At 40.6% G+C, this 17424-nt stretch overlaps 1 protein-coding gene across 2 annotated transcripts in view; it reads left to right on the forward strand.

Annotated features, from left to right (window-relative positions):
- Window positions 1–17424, forward strand: part of LOC134808837 (MAM and LDL-receptor class A domain-containing protein 1-like) — a 91147-nt gene that overhangs the window by 28531 nt on the left and 45192 nt on the right. For both annotated transcript variants that reach the window (XR_010152702.1, XM_063797967.1), the window contains exon 2: window positions 10425–10587. Coding sequence is in view for 1 of the 2 variants with exons in the window: in XM_063797967.1 (XP_063654037.1) it covers window positions 10573–10587 (15 nt within the window). In the remaining variant the exon portion in view is untranslated. The remainder of the gene's footprint in view (window positions 1–10424; window positions 10588–17424) is intronic.

Raw genomic sequence — 17424 nt, forward strand, 5'->3', positions numbered from 1 at the left:
ACTGGTCTGATGGAATTTATCTAAAAAGGCATACACATGTATTTTAATTAATTGTGACAATTACTCAGAGAAAACACATGGCCCTAAAGAGGCTGAGGGGTTTTTTTGTTCTACCTATAAATGTATATGTATATTCACCTATATTCTACCTATGTATAAGTAAGAGAATGAGTTTTTGTTTTGGGGATATATATTTATACGTATCTATACAGATAGATATACACATACTTAATTTCTGTCTACCTATTAAGGTGCGGTGCCAGATGGAAAGTATTTCTAAGCATTTAGATAGCTTATTCTATAGCATATGTGTGCATATAGCCCCCCCCCATAAAGCTTTGTCTCTTTTCTGGATATATTTAACAAGAGGCTAGAACAGAGTCCAAAATGTCAGAAATGTTTGAACATTCCATAGAAATGAAGGAGGTGTTTCCAAATGACCTATGTTTCTATGGCAATAAATAGAACTTGTGCTGCGTTGGATGGGTCAGGAGTAAGGAATATAAACAGTGTAAGTATGACTATTCCAGGCAGAAATCTACCTTGTAAGAACAGCTTTGTGCAGTGAGCTCAACAACATTGATCAGTTAGCAGTCCGGTTCAGTACAACATTGATCAGGTAGCAAGCCGGTTCGGCAGTGCCAGTCGGAGACACAGATGGGGACAATCAAAGAAGATGCAGGTCAGGACAAGGATGCAGACATGTACCTGTCATTACCATGGACTTCAGCAGCTTCTTAGTGAGCAGGTTTATGATCAAAGAAGAAAGACATCGTTGATATGTAAGCATGTTACAATTAATTTGTTGTTTAGTTATTAGCAAACTACATCCAGTTTTTAGTTTTTAGGTTTTTTTTTCTTTTTTCTTTTTTGAAACAGGTTCTTGTTCTGTCATCCAGGCTGGAGTGCAGTCGTTATCCAAGCTCACTGCAGCCTTAAACTCCTGGGCTCCGTGGATCCTCCCACCTCAGCCTCCCAAGAAGCTGGGACTACAGGTGCACGCCACCATGGCCAGCTAATTTTTCTTATTTTTTTGTAGAGATGAGGTCTTGCTGTATTGCCCAGGCTGCTCTTGAGCTCCTGGCTTCAAGCCATCCTCCTGTCTTGGTTTCCCAAAGTGCTGGGACTATAGGTGTGACTCACCATGCCTGGCCTACATCCAGTTTAATTTATACTACAGTGTGGGTTTAGTCCTCAAACATGTTTTTGTTTTACATATAAAAATTTGAGGCAAAAGAACATTTTTACATTGGTCAATAATGGTACATTTAAACAATGGACGACTATATCCATTAAAATCGTGTTGTGGAAGAATATTCAGTGACATGGAAAGATTGACTCAAGGGCAAGTGAAACGTGTCAAGAGTCTGTTAGGTACTAGACACTGTAAACTGGGTCTTGGCTGTGTTACTTGCTTACATCCTCCATCATGTGATCTTTTAGATAACAAAATCGAGATATATAGGGATTTGGGATCTTGTGCAAAGTCACCCAGGCAGTAGGTGGCAAAGTCAATTCTTACATTCTTTCCCATTGAAAACCAAAATCTCAGCTTACCTCAGGGCACTCAACTCTGCTTTCTTGACCCACACCCAGGTAGACCCAATGGACACTTGTAGTTCTTATCCAGCTGGGGTGGTCACCTCATAAAATGGCAACAAGTGGGGCCCTTTCTTGTTCTAGTGAGTCAGACTATATACCTCAAAGATTTCAGAGCACTTCCTATGTACTGAAATTGCCTCATTACCAGGAAGGACGTACTTCCAATTTTCACCACCTCCATTTTGCATCCAAGGAAGATTAGATTTCTTGATCTTCTCAATGAAATCTTGAGAAATGGGTGGGCCAATTGAAGAACAGGACTTGGGCCACACTTCTAGATGCCTGTGACTTTTCTGCACTTATTCAGATATTAGGAATTGATTATGAAATCCATGGTGGTTTGATGCTAATGAACTCTCATCTATCTCTCCAGCATGTGTGTAAAGACTTCCAGAGGTACAGGAAGTTGAGGATGAGCTCTCTTACTTCCATCTGGTCTCCATGTAACAAATCATATAACTGCACAATTATCCAAATGCAAATGAAGGAGTCCCTTGATGTTTGGATAACCACATTCATGCCTCGAGTTTGTTATTTCTTGGAATTGCCCTTATCCATCTCCTGTTTACCCATGGACAACACTACTTCACGGCTGGCACTCTGCAACCCATGGCAGCTTGGCTTTGGGGTTCCTTCCAGTGTTTTGTTTTTGTTTTTAACCGAGAAGACAGGAAACAGGCATCTTTGTGTATATAGCTTGCCACAGCCCTTCGTAGATGGACATGGTGGAGGCTGTGTGGTCCTGGAGAACACTTCCTCTGTGAAGCATCAGGGAAGTTTCTGTTCATTGTGTCTTCACTCTCTCCAATTCACTTGGGGAGTGATAGGGATTATAACACAGTGAGCAGAGGATATTGGGGAATGTCATGCTTAATTTTCTTTTCTTTTTTTTTTCTTAAATGACATTTAAAGCTAAAAGAGAATCACAAAGGGTAAGTCTGATTTAAGACATTTCACACATGAAAGAAATCCTGCTTTCATGCGTGTTATGTCACAGGAAAAACTCATTTAGAGTCAATATTCTGCACCTACTCCGAAATTTTAGCCTGAGGGTTTAAATATTACCTCGCTGCTCTCTAGGACTTTAATTTGAGCTAATTAGAAATGGAACTCATACTAAAACTAATTTAGGAAAGAAGCTGTTGATGTTCTGAAGAAAAACAGCTGTCAGAAATAAGATCATTAAAAAACCATAGTTGTATATGGCACAAAATGTAAAGGAATAGAAATGCTGGGAGAAAGCTTTTATAGAATAACATTTTATCTTTCTTTGGACACTGGTCTAAGGCATGTGAAAGGGCATATTGATTCCCTTGGCACCTGGTATGCTCATTTATGGATGAAAAAGCCCAATGACATAATTTAGGTGAGGTTTAAGGCTTGATGGGAGGCATTGGTGCCATTAGAAGGACGGACACAAAGAGTTCTTAAGTAACGGCATCATGGGAAATGATAATTGCACACCCCTTTCTACTATGTCTTGGTTTCCCCAAGCATTTAGAAGTCACAGCTGGGTAGGAACAAATTTATCATGAGTCTGTCTGTGTGTTTGGGAATGCATATGCCTCACAGATGTGTCTGCAGGGGTCTGTGTGATAATGTTCATATATGTGATAGATGTGGACCCTGTGATCTGTATCTGTGTGGACCCTGGGATCTGTACGTGTGTGTGAGTGACAGTGGACTAGGGTCCACTTTGCCCCCTTTTCCACGTGGGAGTTGAAGGAAATGCCCCTTAATGGCAGTAGCATCCGCTTGGGTGTGTGCACCTTCTGGAGGACTGGGTGAGGTTGCCCTTCTTCCAGCCAAAGCCAGACCCTATGGTGTGGGACGTTCAGCGGGGAGCAACAGAATGCCATGGCTTGGTCCTCCCTGGGCTGTGGTCTGGATTTCACTCAGGAATGAAAGTCAGATATTGCCTGCTTCAATGCTGTAAACATAACTAAGGCTAATTATGTAAGTAGACCATCTTTTCCTTGCAAGGTAGCGGTCTGCTGCATTGACAGAGGGTAGTATTTCTAGGACTTTTTCAGAGAGTAAAATGGTACTTTAAGGGATAATCTGCTATCTAAAGATGAATTTTAAATGTTGGAGGGGGTTGTGGGATTCGGGGAAGACAATAGAATAATTTGTGTCATGGTTAATTTAACAAAGGGTTTTTGTTTATAGAATCTGATCTTCGGTGGATTTTAACAACACTCTTCTTCCATGGCTTTTCAAATAAAGACGCAGAGCCTCAGAGAAGTTAAATGATTGATCCTATGTCAGGGGGTAGAGTCAAGACTCATACCTATGCCTTTTAACTTCAAGTTGAGTGCTTTTTCTTTATACAAAAGGGCTTCCAAAATTTATATTTTTTTTATCAATGACTAGATCTTGAAAGCCATACCTTTTCTGATGGCATTTATCCTGGGCTAATTGGTAGAGAGAGGGTGAACAGAAGAGAAGACATAGACACGCAGAGAAGAAAGTGACGTGAAAACAGAGGCAGAGATTGGAGTGATGTGAACACAAGCTCGGAAATATGTGGAGGCAACAGAAACTGGAAGAAGCAAGGGAGGATCCTCCCCTAGAGCCTTTCGATGAGGCAGACCCCCAGTGACACCTTGATTTTGAACTTCTGGCCTCCAGAACTGTTAGGGAATAAATTTTAATTGCTTTTAGCCACCAAGTTTATGGAAATTTGTTATAGCAGCCTTGTGAAGCTAATACAAACTTCGTATTAGATTACAAACTTTGTATTCATTTCCTAGGACTCCCATAACAAATTACCACATATTTGGTGGTTTAAAATCACAGAAATTTATTCTCTCACAGTTCTGGAGTCCAGAAGTCAAAATCAAGGTATCAGCATGGCCACACTCTGTAGATGTTCTAGGGAGAATCTGCTCCCTGCCTCTTCCAGCTTCTGGCAGCAGAATACATTCCTTGGCTTCCTGGGTGTGGCTGCATCACTCCAATCTTTGCATCTGTCTTCATATCTCCTCTTCTTTGTGTCTATTCTAGTAAGTACAAAGTGCTGCATCTTCCGTGATGGAAGTGGCCCAAATTAACCAATCTACCACCAGGTAGCTGGCTGATCATTTGGGGAATGGTACCATAAGGAGACTCAGTGTTGGTCCCTGCTGCTGGTAGAGTAGGCACTCTGCAGTGGCCATAGCCAGGTCAGCCTTGGTGAGTGAATGTCCATGTTGTTGAGCCCATGCATAGCCTTCATCCCTGCCATCACGGCCATGGTATTACAGCATTCTTGCATTGCTATAAAGAAATACCTGAGGCTGGGTAATTTACAAAGAAAAGAAGTTTCCTTAGCTCATGGTTCTGAAGGCTGTACAAGCCTGGTGCCCGCATCTCCTTGGCTTCTGGTGAGGCCTCAGGAGCTTTTACACATGGCGGATGACAAAGTGGGAGCAGGCATATCACACAGCAAGTGTGGGAGCAAGAGAACAAAAGAGAAGGTGCCACATACTTTTAAACAAGCAGATCTCATGTAAACGCAGAGCGAGAACACATTTATCATCAAGGGCATGGTGCTAAACCATTCATGAGGGACTCGTCCCCATGATCCAAACATCTCTCACTGGGCCCCACCGCTAACACTGAGGATTACATTTCAATATGAGATTTGGAGGAGACAAACATCTAAACCATAACAGCCACTTGGCTCATGAGCCCATTGGACAATGACAGGAATGGCTGGGGGAAAGCGACTCATTGACATCCACAGAACTGGTCATCCTGTTGTTAAAATCCTCCTCTGCCTAGGTCACCATTTGGTGAGTGTCCATAAGGGACACAAATATCTTCATGATTTTCCATGTCTTACCTCAGAAGCCCCATCACCCTCTCTTTCACATCTCCTCCAGTACTTATCCCCCAGATGATAGGACCATGTCCAGCAATATCTCTTCTCTCTGGTATTGATGGGTTAATGAGCAGATCTCACATAGGTAAAATTTCCAGATATCTAGAATTTAATCTTCTGTTAATTCTCCAATTATAACTAAAGTATTTCAGGTTGAAACTTTATTCAAGTGTAATTACTCACTTTAACCTTCTTAAACAGAATGTATATTACCTTTTCAAAAATAACTGAAATGTAATAAGATAAAAATGTATCTATAATCATTCCTACTTAATAACTTTACATGTTTATTTCTGCATTTTTCTAAGTCCTTGCCCCAAAGTGGACATAATTTTATACTGTAATAGCATAAAATAATTTTGCATTTGACATTTTTGATTTGGCATTAAACTATTGTTTATGTTTCTTTCGCTACTGCTTAAGAAAATGTGGGTGGTTGTAATAAATAAACCTGAAATGTAGGCAATTTTTATTGCCTTAAAACAATAGAATGTTATTTCTCACTCACACAATAGTCCAATGAGGATGTCCCTGGTGAGCAAAGACTCTTGTCTACCAAATGGGATGGGGACTCAGTTTCCTTCCCTCTTGTGACTCTGGCATTGCCTAGAGCCACATGATTACCTGTACTGAATCTGTAGAAAGAGAAATAAGCAGTGTAGAGATGATATGTCTGTTTTCTGATATCCTCAGCCTAGAAGAAACACACATTACTTCTGTTCTTATTCTCATACTAGTTTATCACCCATTGTCCAAATGCACCATGTGGCCACACCTAGATGCAAGGGTGGGTTGGAAAATGTAACCCCTGGCTGGGCAGCTGTTCCTCAGCATTGACTCTGTGCTATGGAAGGGCTTCCTAAGTTTTTGTGGACTGCTATCCCAGTCTCTCACCACTATACAATCTTCATAATTTTCCCTTTAAATGGCTGAGAGAAAATTTTGAACAAAAGCTACAAACATTTTTCAGATTCTTGATTCTCCAGACTTATTACTTGAGGGCAGTGACTAAATTATATTCAGTTCTATATCAGAAGGTTCTTCCATATTGCCGGTTTCATGGTAGATACTCAATAAAATGAGTTGAATGACTACATAAATTTTAGCAAGAGCATATGGAAAATAATTTATCATGACTTTGGGTAATACTATAGGTGTAATTATTGTCCTTTCTCTTTCCTGACTTGATTAATAGCACCACTATCCATTAAGTTATTAAAGGTAGAAAGCTGAGATTATTCTTGACTCCTTTTCTCACTGGTCCAGTATTAGTTATTTATTGCAGTGTAAGAAATTACCATGAAACTTAGTGGCTTAGTTGGGGCTTGATGGGGGTTGGAGGATCCACTGCAAGATGGCTCAGTCACTTGGCTGGCAAGGTGGTGCTGGCTGTTAGCCTCCCATCTGATCCTCCTCTTTCCACTCCTGCCACTCTTCAAGGTATTTTTTTCCAGAGCAGCCATTCATCATTCATTTATTTTTTCCCATTAATTAATTCAACAGATATTTATTGTATACTTACCATATGCCAGATTTGTTCTAGGTTCTTGGAATATAGCAGTGAAAAAAAACAGTCCTTGAATCTTATATACAGTGGGGAAATAAACATATAATATAGAAAATTAGATGGTAATACGTGTGAGCACATATATTATTTCTCATCATTTCTGAGACAGGAGATGGATATTCTGGCTTGGGGACTCACATGAGGTCACAGTTACATGTTGGTATTGGTTTGGTCATATGAAGGCTTGGTGGGGGCTGGAGGATCCACTGTGAGATGGCTCAATCCCTTGGCTGGAAAGCTGGTGCTGGCTGTTGTTGGCAGGCCTTGCTTCCTCTTCACAGGGCTTCTTGAGTGTCTTCATGACATGGCGGCTGGCCTCTCCCAAAATAAGCTGTCCAAGAGAGCAGGGCAGAAGTGTCCATGCCATTTACGGCCTCACCATGGAAGTCACACACAATCACTTCTGCAATATATACTGATTACCCAGATCTGCATCGTTCAGTGTGGGAGGGGACCACAAAAAGGCAAAAATGCCAAAAGGCAAGGACCATTGGGGCCATTTTGGAGGCTATTTACCACAGCCCCTCTATTCCATATTCCAGTCCACCTGCATATTCTGTTCATCCTCCTTCCAAAAATGTATCTCAAACCAAATGACTAATTTTCATTTCTGTTGGCTCTAGCCTAGTCCAAGACTCTATCAACACTCGACTTGAAGAGTCTCCCATCTGATATTCCTCTCTCTGCTCTTGCCCCCATTCAAGGTATTTCTCCCAGAGAAGCCATTCATCATGCATTCATTATTCTCCATTCATTAATTCAACAAATATTTATTGTACGCTTACCACATGCCAGATTTATTTTAGGTTCTTGGGATATAGCAGTGAAAGGTCCTTGGGCTTTACATACAGTGAGAAAATAAATAATATGGAAAATGTTAAAGGCAACATATGTGATCCAGAAAATTATAGCAGGGTGAAGGAAATAGGAAACAATAGAAAAGTTAGGGACTTCTGGCTATAGTATTATATAGGGCTGTCAAGGATGCTATCTCTGATTAGCTTACACTGAAACAGAAACCCAGAAGACAGTAGAAGGCAGGTATGTTAATATCTGGGCAAGTATTGTAAGCAGAGGAAAAAGAAAATGCAAGGGCCCTGAGGCAGGATCATGTTTGGTATGTTTGAGGAATAGCTGTTCTGTTCCGTTGTGGCTGGAACAGAAGAAGGAGGGCGGGAAGGCGATGGAGAATGGTACATGATGGAGGTCAGATTATGTAGGGCCTTGTAGACTACAATGAAGACTTTGGCTTTGTTTTGGGTTGGTGGGGGACAAGGAAAGCTATTGGAATGTTTTAGTGACTTGATGTGACTTACTTTTTAATAGGACCATTTGGGCTGCTCAGCCCATGATGTTTAAAAATGCAATCAGGTCACTTCCACTGTTTAAAACCTTTCAATGGATTCTGGTTGTACTTAGAATAAAATCTAAGCTCCCTTAGCTATTATTATTATATTATTATTAAAATTGACGTCCTTTATAACAGCAGTCTAATTCCTTCCTAATATGTACCTCACTAGTAACTATTATTATTATTATTGTTTATTTGTTTATAATCTGTCTCCTCTACTTGAAAATGTGTAGCCTGGGGATCTTGTGGATTTCCATACTAAATCATCCCAAGGCCACTTTGCTTTTGAGCTCTCTCTCTCTTTCTCTCTGTGTGTGCGTGTGTGTGTGTGTGTGTGTGTGTGTGTGTGTGTGTGTGTGTTTTGATCTCTTCTGTAATTTTTTCCCCCTGATCTCGCTGATTGTTATATTTGGTCAGTGACTGACCTCTAGCAATGATGGTGCCAGGGCAACTTTGTTGTTGAACTGTATGTTAAGGTTTGTTTTGGCTTGTTGGTTATATCAGTACTTATCAAATGAATTATCTGGGAAGAGAGGAGAGGATCTTATTAAAATACAGGTTCTTATTCGGTAGGCCTTGGGTGGGCCTTGAGGTTCTGCATTTCTTTCTTTCTCTTTCTTTCTTTTTCTTTCTATTTCTTTCTTTCTCTTTCTTTTTTCTTTCTCTTCCTTTCTTTCTCTTTCTTTTTCTTTCTCTTTCTTTCTTTCCCTTTCTTTCTTTCCTTCCTTCCTTTCTTTCTTTCCTTCCTTCCTTCCTTTCCTTCCTTCCTTCCTTCCTTCCTTCCTTCAGACAGAGTCTCACTCTGTAGCCAAGGCTGGAGTGCCGTGTTGCCATCTTAGCTCACTGCACCCTCTGCCTCCCAGGTTCAAGCAATTCTCCCACCTCAGCCTCCGGAGTAGCTGGGACTACAGGCGTGCACCACCATGCTCAGCTAATTTTTGTATTTTTAGTAGAAATAGGGTTTCACCACATTGGCCAGGCTGGTCTCGAACTCTGGAGCTCAAGTGATCTGCCCACCTCAGCCTCCCAAAGTGCTGGGATTTTAGGTGGAGCCACCATGCCCAGCTGAGGTTCTGCATTTCTATCAAGCTTGCAGGTGATGCCCATGCTGCCAGCCCTTTGAGTAACAAGGGGGCTTTATTACCGAGCTTGGCTGAACATTGGGATCATCTGTGGAGCTTTAAAACTACTAATGCTGGGCTCTCAACCCCAGAGATTGCAATATCATCAGTCTAGAATGCAGTTTGAGTACTAGGATTTTAAAAAGCTTCATAAGTGATTCTATTTTGTAGAAATATTGAGAACTACTAGATTGGATGATATTGAATCCAATTTTAAAACAAGGTGTAGCAATAAATGTTCTTCAGCGCTGTGTTGCTGACTTTTTAGAAAGTCAGTTTTGTAGCTCTAGAAAGAATCTGGCTGCATCCATGGATGACCTCCAGATCTCTGCTTAGCATGACTGGGTAATTTCTCCAATGTCTCCAGCACATGCTGTCACTTAACAGCAGAAAGATAATTCCTACTTTCAGGAGAAAAGTCATTCCTGAAGATTACAGTTAAAATATGCCTACAGATGATGAGGTTGTAGTAAATCAGTCCCCTTGCTCTCTGAGCTTGTTCTAAGTTACAGGAAGCAGAAGAAGCAGAGAAGCACTCCATTTCTTTTTTCTTGTAATCTCTAGCATGTTCATATGCATAGTTTCTGAGTCAGTAGCAAACTAAGAACTTCTTGTGTGATTCAAGCTAACCCCTCGATTATCAGAAGCAGATGTTTCAAACGACTGAAGATCAGTGAGGCATATCCTATTTACAGGTTAATAATTGACTACTAGATGCAGGTGCACCAAATGGTCTTAGAGACATTAGATAGGAGAGACAATGTCAGTGCTCCCCCTACCCTGCCTCCCCTAATCTAAAGCCTACTCTGTTTCTTTTATCAAGTGATTGGCTGTATGTTAACAGAGCCTGGGGCACTTTCCTGTTGAAATGCCTTTAATCCCAAGCAACTGGATTGATTTTTTTTTTGGATGGTTTAGATTGGACGACTGATTATTGGACAGAATGGCATCTTGTCTACACCTGCGGTCTCCTGCATTATCAGGAAGATCAAGGCAGCTGGTGGAATCATTCTAACAGCCAGCCACTGCCCTGGAGGACCAGGGGGAGAGTTTGGAGTGAAGTTTAATGTTGCCAATGGAGGTATGTGGTTCAGCATATGCCTTAATAATCACGATTTCTTTCCTCTTATATTATTATAGTCTCACAGTGACCCTTTGATGATAGACAAGCAAGGTGCAGAGGACCTAGCTCAGAAAAATTTAGTGTGGTGCCCAAAGTGACCCAACAAAGAAGTGGCATGAAGGGCTCATGAACCCATTTGGGTGGTCTCTTGGTCCCCTGTACTCTTCAGCATAAACTATTGAATAGTTGATGCTTATCTGATATGGAAGGACTCTGAATTTTAACATTAAAACATACCCTGAAGGTCGTTGTCTAAATGACAATGACCCTCATTTTACACATGAACAAATCAAAGGCCTGAGAGGCTGAGTTACTGCTGAAGGCCACAGGGTTGATCAGGGTCAGATTAATGATTTTTAGCCCAAATCCTGGGCTGTCTTTTTCCTACAGTGTTGACTTTCTCTCAAAATCATAGAATTGTTTCACTTTTACTTATATTCACAGCAATTTATAGTTTGGGGGTCCTTAGTGGAGGGGGTGGGATATATGTATGGAGTAAATTTCTTTTAAAAATTGAACACACAAAAAAATAGGGAGAATAAGAAATAGATAACATGTACCCATTATCTTGTTTTTCTATTTTGCTTATCTTTTTTTTCTGAAGAATTTTAAAGCAAATTATAGCACAAGAACATTTCACACCCAAATATTTTTGTATGCATCTCTTAAAAAGAAAGACACATTGCTGCATGACCGTGCTAACATACCTAACAATAATAACATTAATTCTCCAATATCACCTGAAAACTAATCTATAGTCAAATTTTTCAATAATCCCCAAAATATTATTATTTATAGCTGTTTTATTCAAATCAGGATACATCTAAGGATGCCATGCATTTGCTCGGCAAGTCTCTTAAATCTCTTTTAATCTAGAACGCTGAGTTTGCATGAATGTGGGTAGGAGCCAAATTTTAACCAGCAACAGTTACCATTATAAATTATTCCTCATCCCAGGCAAAGCAGTGCATTCTGAAGGGAAAACTTATTATCTATCCCTCCTTGTAGACGTTTTACACGTTATCCAAACAAGAAAGTGTATTCATGTTGAATATTTAAAAAACAATATTGTAACCACAAAGCAGAAAACTAAACCACCAAACCACAAAGGTAGACAACAATAGAGGAAGAAGAGAACAAATTATCTACAAAGTAACCAGAAAACAATTAGCAAAATGGCAGGAGTAAGTCTTTTACTATCAATAATAACCTTGCTGGTACATGGGTTAAACTGTCCAATCAAAAGATATAGAATGGCTGAGTGGATCAACAACAAGATCCAACTAGATGCTGCCTACAAGAGACCCATTTTTAAACTTTAAGAATAGGCATATATTGAAAGTAAAGGGATAGAAGGAGATATTCCATGAAAACAGACAGTTACCAAAAGAGAGCAGGGATGCCTATACTTATATCAGATAAAACAGACTTCCAGTAAAAAGCTGTTCCAAGAGACAAAGAAGGTCATGATTTAATGATAAAGAGGTCATCTTATCAAGAGGACATAACAATTGTAAACATATATGCATCCAAAATTGAAGCACTTAAATATGTAAAGCAAATATTAGTGGACATGAAGGAAGAAATATACAGCAATATAACACTAATAGGGGACTTCAGTACTCCACTTGCAACAATGGAGAGATCAACCAGACAAAAAATTAACAAGACAACAATAAATTTGAACTATACTTCAGACCAAATGGACCTACCAGACCTACATACATCCAACAACAGCAGAATATACATTCTTCTCTAGCATACATAGAACATTCTCCAGGATAGACCATATGTTAGGCCACAAAATAAACCTTAACAAATTCAAAAAGATTGAAATCATGTCTAGTATTGTTTCCAACTACAATGGTGTGAAGCTAAAAATCAATAACATATTTACAAATATGTGGAAATTAAAGAACATGCTTATGATGAACTAATGGGTCAAAGAAGAAATCAAGAGGGAAATTAAAAAATATTTTGAGATTAATGACAATGGAAACACAATGTATCAAAACCTACAGTATGCAGCAAAGTCAGTTCTAAGAGAGAAGTTTATAGCAATAAATGCCTAGATTAAAAAAGGAAAAAGATCTAAATAAGTAGACTAACACTATGCCCCAAGGAGCTAAAGAAAGAACAAACTAAACCCAAAGTGAGCAAAAGGAAGGAAATAATGAAGATCAGAACAGAAGCAAATAAAATGTAGTATAGTAAAACTATAGAAAATATAAATAAAATCAAAAGTTGGTTCTTTGAAAAAATAAAATCTACAAACTCCTAGCTAGATTCACTAAAAAAAGCAGACTCAAATAAATAAAATCAGAAATGAAAGTGGAGACATTGCAATAGATACCTCAGAAATAAAAATGGTCATAAGGGATTATTATGAACAATTTTATGCCAAAAAATTGGAGGACCTAGAAGAAATGGATAACTTTGCTGCTACTCAGATACATTTTATTTCAAAAACATACACTAAGGTGTTGCTGTTGGATCTTTCCAAAAACGTATTCACACAGAACTTTCAATCACACTGAGCCATATTTGAACAATCTTTCAAGGTCAGCTCTGGCATAAGCTAACATTATACCATTTAACTCAGAAATTTCTTTAGTATTTGATTAATGGGTTTATGTTTGATATGTAATGTAATTTTCTAATGCTAAATCAAGTGGTAATTTTGTTAGTCAAGTTGATTTAGTGGCTTGGGAAGAAAGCTTTTAATGTTCCCCTAATTTTTCTTACCTTTGACATGATCCTTCACATGTCTTATTTTGCTTAGTGATTTTTCTTTTTTTTTTTTTTTTGAGACAGGGTCTTACTGTACCACCCAGGCTTGAGTGCAGTGGTGCGATCACAGCTCATTGCAGCCTTGACCTCCCAGACTCAAGCTATTCTTCCACCTCAGCCTCCCAAGTAGCTGGTACTACAGGCACATGCCACCAAACTTGGCTAATTTTTGTATTTTTTGTAGAGACAGAGTTTTGCCAAATTCTCAGGCTGGTCTGGAATTTCTGGGCTCAAGTAATCCTGCCTTGGCCTCCCAACATGCTGATATTACAGACATAAGCCACAGTACCTGGCCAGTTTTCTTTTTTAAAAAATCTATTGGTTATTAATTTGAAGCCTTCCTTTTCATAGCTGTGCTCCTTAATTGGGAGCAAATATGAATGGACCACAACTTAGCCAATTTTCTATATACGATCTTTGCCATCCTAATTTAAAGGAATATTAATTCTTTCTTTTCCTCTTTCATTCCACAAACCTGTATTGGCTACATCTAAGTTCTAAATGGTGCACTGGATGTTGAAAAAGTTGATGATGAGCAAGAACAAAATTCCTCCTTTCAGGAGACTTACAGTTCAATATGGGAAATATAATTTGTTAAAATATAAAAGTGCAATTGTGTTACATGCTGTACAAAGTACATGTTGACATGTGAGTATATAATAAATGGGCTGGAGGCCAGAGGATTGCCAAAGAGAATGGGCCTCCTGCTGAGATGAAAAGTTGAACAGGGATTAGTTGGCGAAAGTGGAGGGACGATCCTTTCTAGACAGGAGGAAGAACATGCACAGAATCTCTGAGGTGTGATGCAACAAAGTCTATATAAAAAACTGAAGAAAGGTCTAATGTGGCTTAAATACAGAAGCTAGTAGGAGAGGAGTTGAAAAGAGGCTGGAGAAGTAGAAAGTGTCTGCATTCTGCAGGAACTTATATTGTATAAAAAGAATTTCTCTTTATTCTAAGTGCAATGTGAGTCATAGAACCCCACCCCTGAGGACTTTTGCAGTTTAAATAGCAATCTTGAGTAGTTTTCAAGTTTTTATTTTTTATAATTCTTCAGAATTCCTTTATTAAATAAACTCTTACATGAAACTCGAGATGGATGCATAGGTGGGTGGGCAGATGGATGGATGTATGGGTGGATGTTTGGATGAATGGGTGGGTGAATGGATGGGTTGGTGGGAGGGAGGGAGGTAAAACAATGGGAACAGTGTAGTTAAGCAGACACACCCTAGAGCCAGACTACAAAGGCTCGAATCCTTGCCTTGTCATTTACTAGCTGTGTGACCTTGAGTAGTCACTTAGACATTCAGCACTTCAGTTTCTCATCTGATGATGGGCATAGAAGTTGAAACCCATGTCATAGGAATATTGTGAGTACTGCATGAGTGAATGTATGTGAAGCATTTATGATGGCACCTGGGGCAGTGGGTACTCTGTAAATGTTTCCTATTATTATTATTATTTGAGACGGAGCCTCACTCTGTTGCCAGGCTGGAGTGCAGTGGTGCGATCTTGGCTCATGCAACCTCCACCTCCCAGGTTCAGGTGATTCTCCTGCCTCAGCCTCCCAAGTAGCTGGGACTACAGTCACACACCACCATGCCCAGCTACTTTTTGTATTTTTAGTAGAGAGAGGGTTTCACCATGTTGGCCAGGATTGTCTCGATCTCCTGACCTTGTGATCCAACCCCCTTGGTTTCCCACAGTGCTGAGATTACAGGCGTGAGCCACTGCACCCAGCCTCCTGTTATTATTATTACTGCTGACTGAAGCTGGGGAGAATCTCCCCTGTCCCGACCAGTGCAATTCCTGAGACATCAGAGCTCCTGGGAAACATTGCTTTTAGGCCACTTAACTAGTTCCTTTTCTTATTTAATGGAGTAGATAATGAGGCCCAGAGAGAAGATATCACTTGCCCAGGCTCACACAAAGCCAGATTTTGAACCCAGGTCTCCTGGCTCTTGGGCTTTGTGATTCTCAGAGATCTTTCTGCATGTGATGAAAATCAAGGCAGTACATGAGGAATTTGAGAAGGTCCAGCAACCTGTGGCTCTGACCTTGACTGAGCTGCTCTCTCTGCTCCCGGACCCCTCCAAGATGGGTCCAGAGGCCTTCTGCTAATGAAGTAGCAACTCGAACTCTCTTCTGGAGCGGCGATGGAGGTGGATGAAGGCAGTGAGCTATGAGCTTAGTTCACACTTGGACCATGTCTTAAGAGCATAGGATACAAGGTGTGAACTGCAGTTCATGCAAAGTGCGGTGATTAATTCACAGATAAGCTTTGTCAGCTTCCTCTCATACCCTCCCTCTCACTCTTGCTCTGACATATTAGAGCAACTGTCTCTCTCTTCTCCAGAAAGATAGGCAATCACAGGCAGTGGTGCCCCTCTGATATTTATGTGGGATCTCCAAGGTGATGGAGGAGAGAGGCCTTTAGTTTGTATCAAAACCAGAAGAACTGTTTATCTTCTATCAGGTGACAACCCTTCATTCCTTTACTTAACACATTGATTAGCATCTGCTATGTGGCCATGTGCTAGGCAGGGCCACTTTCTGAGTCCTGCGAAGTCAGTTGCATAGTGTCCTGCACTTGAAAGTGCCCCGCATTCGGTTTAACACTCTGCTGTCACATTAATAACGATATCTTTACACTTCTGTTTTGTCAGCGAAGTCCTGTAGGACAAGGGGGCATGCACAGGAGCAGAGGAGCCACATGTGATGTGTGTGGCCGCCGTTCCCTGCCGCCCCATTCACATAATCTTCTCCATGCCCCTGGGGAGCCATGCTGTGGGATGTGCAGGAAACTCAGCATGCTGTGAGTAGAGGCAGGGTTGTTAGTCAGTGACTGAGTGAGCGGGGCACTAACCAACTGGAGAGGCCTCACTTTCCACTGAAACCAGAATGCGCTTGTACACAGAAAGAAGGCAATGACATTTGTAGAGACACAAATGACTGAGGAGCTCTGTTGTATCCTCTTATTGGAGTTACTTCCCTGTGCTAACCGACCCCCGTGTTGAGATGACATGAAAGGAAATGGCAGGACACTATGGCCACAGTGCCCTGAGGGTGCCCAATCTCGTCTCAGAAGCTAAGCAGGGCCTGGCCTCGTTAGTACTTGTATGGAACAAGGAAAGGGGAAGAGAGAGCAGCCTATAGCTCCTGTCCTTTCAGTCCTTCCTTAGTGTCCATGATCCCAAGGTAGAGAGTGTTGCTGGAGTGTGTGGGTGTCAGGAAGTGAGATAGAAAGAGCTGAGATAGTTTTGTGCAGCGTATCTACTGTTTTAGCAAGAATGAAATACATACACATGGATGAGCTATGGAATGTGAACTGTGTAATTGTGTTGATTCTACATATGAGGTCAATGCTAATATTTTCATTTATACCTTGCATCCTACAATATAAAAACAAATGTTAAAAAGTCACGATAATTTAAATTTATTTTTTATTTTATTTTATCTTATTTTTTTAGATGGAGTCTCGCTCTGTCACCCAGGCTGGAGTGCAATGGCATAATCTTGTCTCACTGCAACCTCTGCCTCCCACATTCAAGCCATTCTCCTGCCTCAGTCTCCCGAGTAGCTGGGATTACAGGCATCCGCCACCATGCCCAGCTAATTTTTTGTATTTTTAGTAGAGATGGGGTTTCACTATGTTGTCCAGGCTTGTCTCGAACTCCTGACCTCATGATCCGCCCACCTCAGCCTCTCAAAGTGCTGGGACTACATGCGTGAGCCATTGCACCCAGCCTTAAATTTGTTTTTTAACTTAGCATGATATTAAATAGCAAATAAAAATACCATGACAAGTCAAGTGAGAGAGAACACAGAAGAAAGGAAAACACTATGTTTGAGCACCTTCAATGACACTTTTTCCTGCTCTTTGAACAGAAGCACCACATTTTCATTTTGCCCTGGGCCTCATGTTACGTAGCTGCTCCTGGTGTTAGGTACCCGGACGCACCACAAACGAAACAGATTCATTCCCCACAGAGCTTATTAGTCTAG

This window comes from Pan troglodytes, chromosome 18 (assembly GCF_028858775.2).
Source record: "Pan troglodytes isolate AG18354 chromosome 18, NHGRI_mPanTro3-v2.0_pri, whole genome shotgun sequence".
In the NCBI taxonomy this organism is placed as follows: Eukaryota; Metazoa; Chordata; class Mammalia; order Primates; family Hominidae; genus Pan; species Pan troglodytes.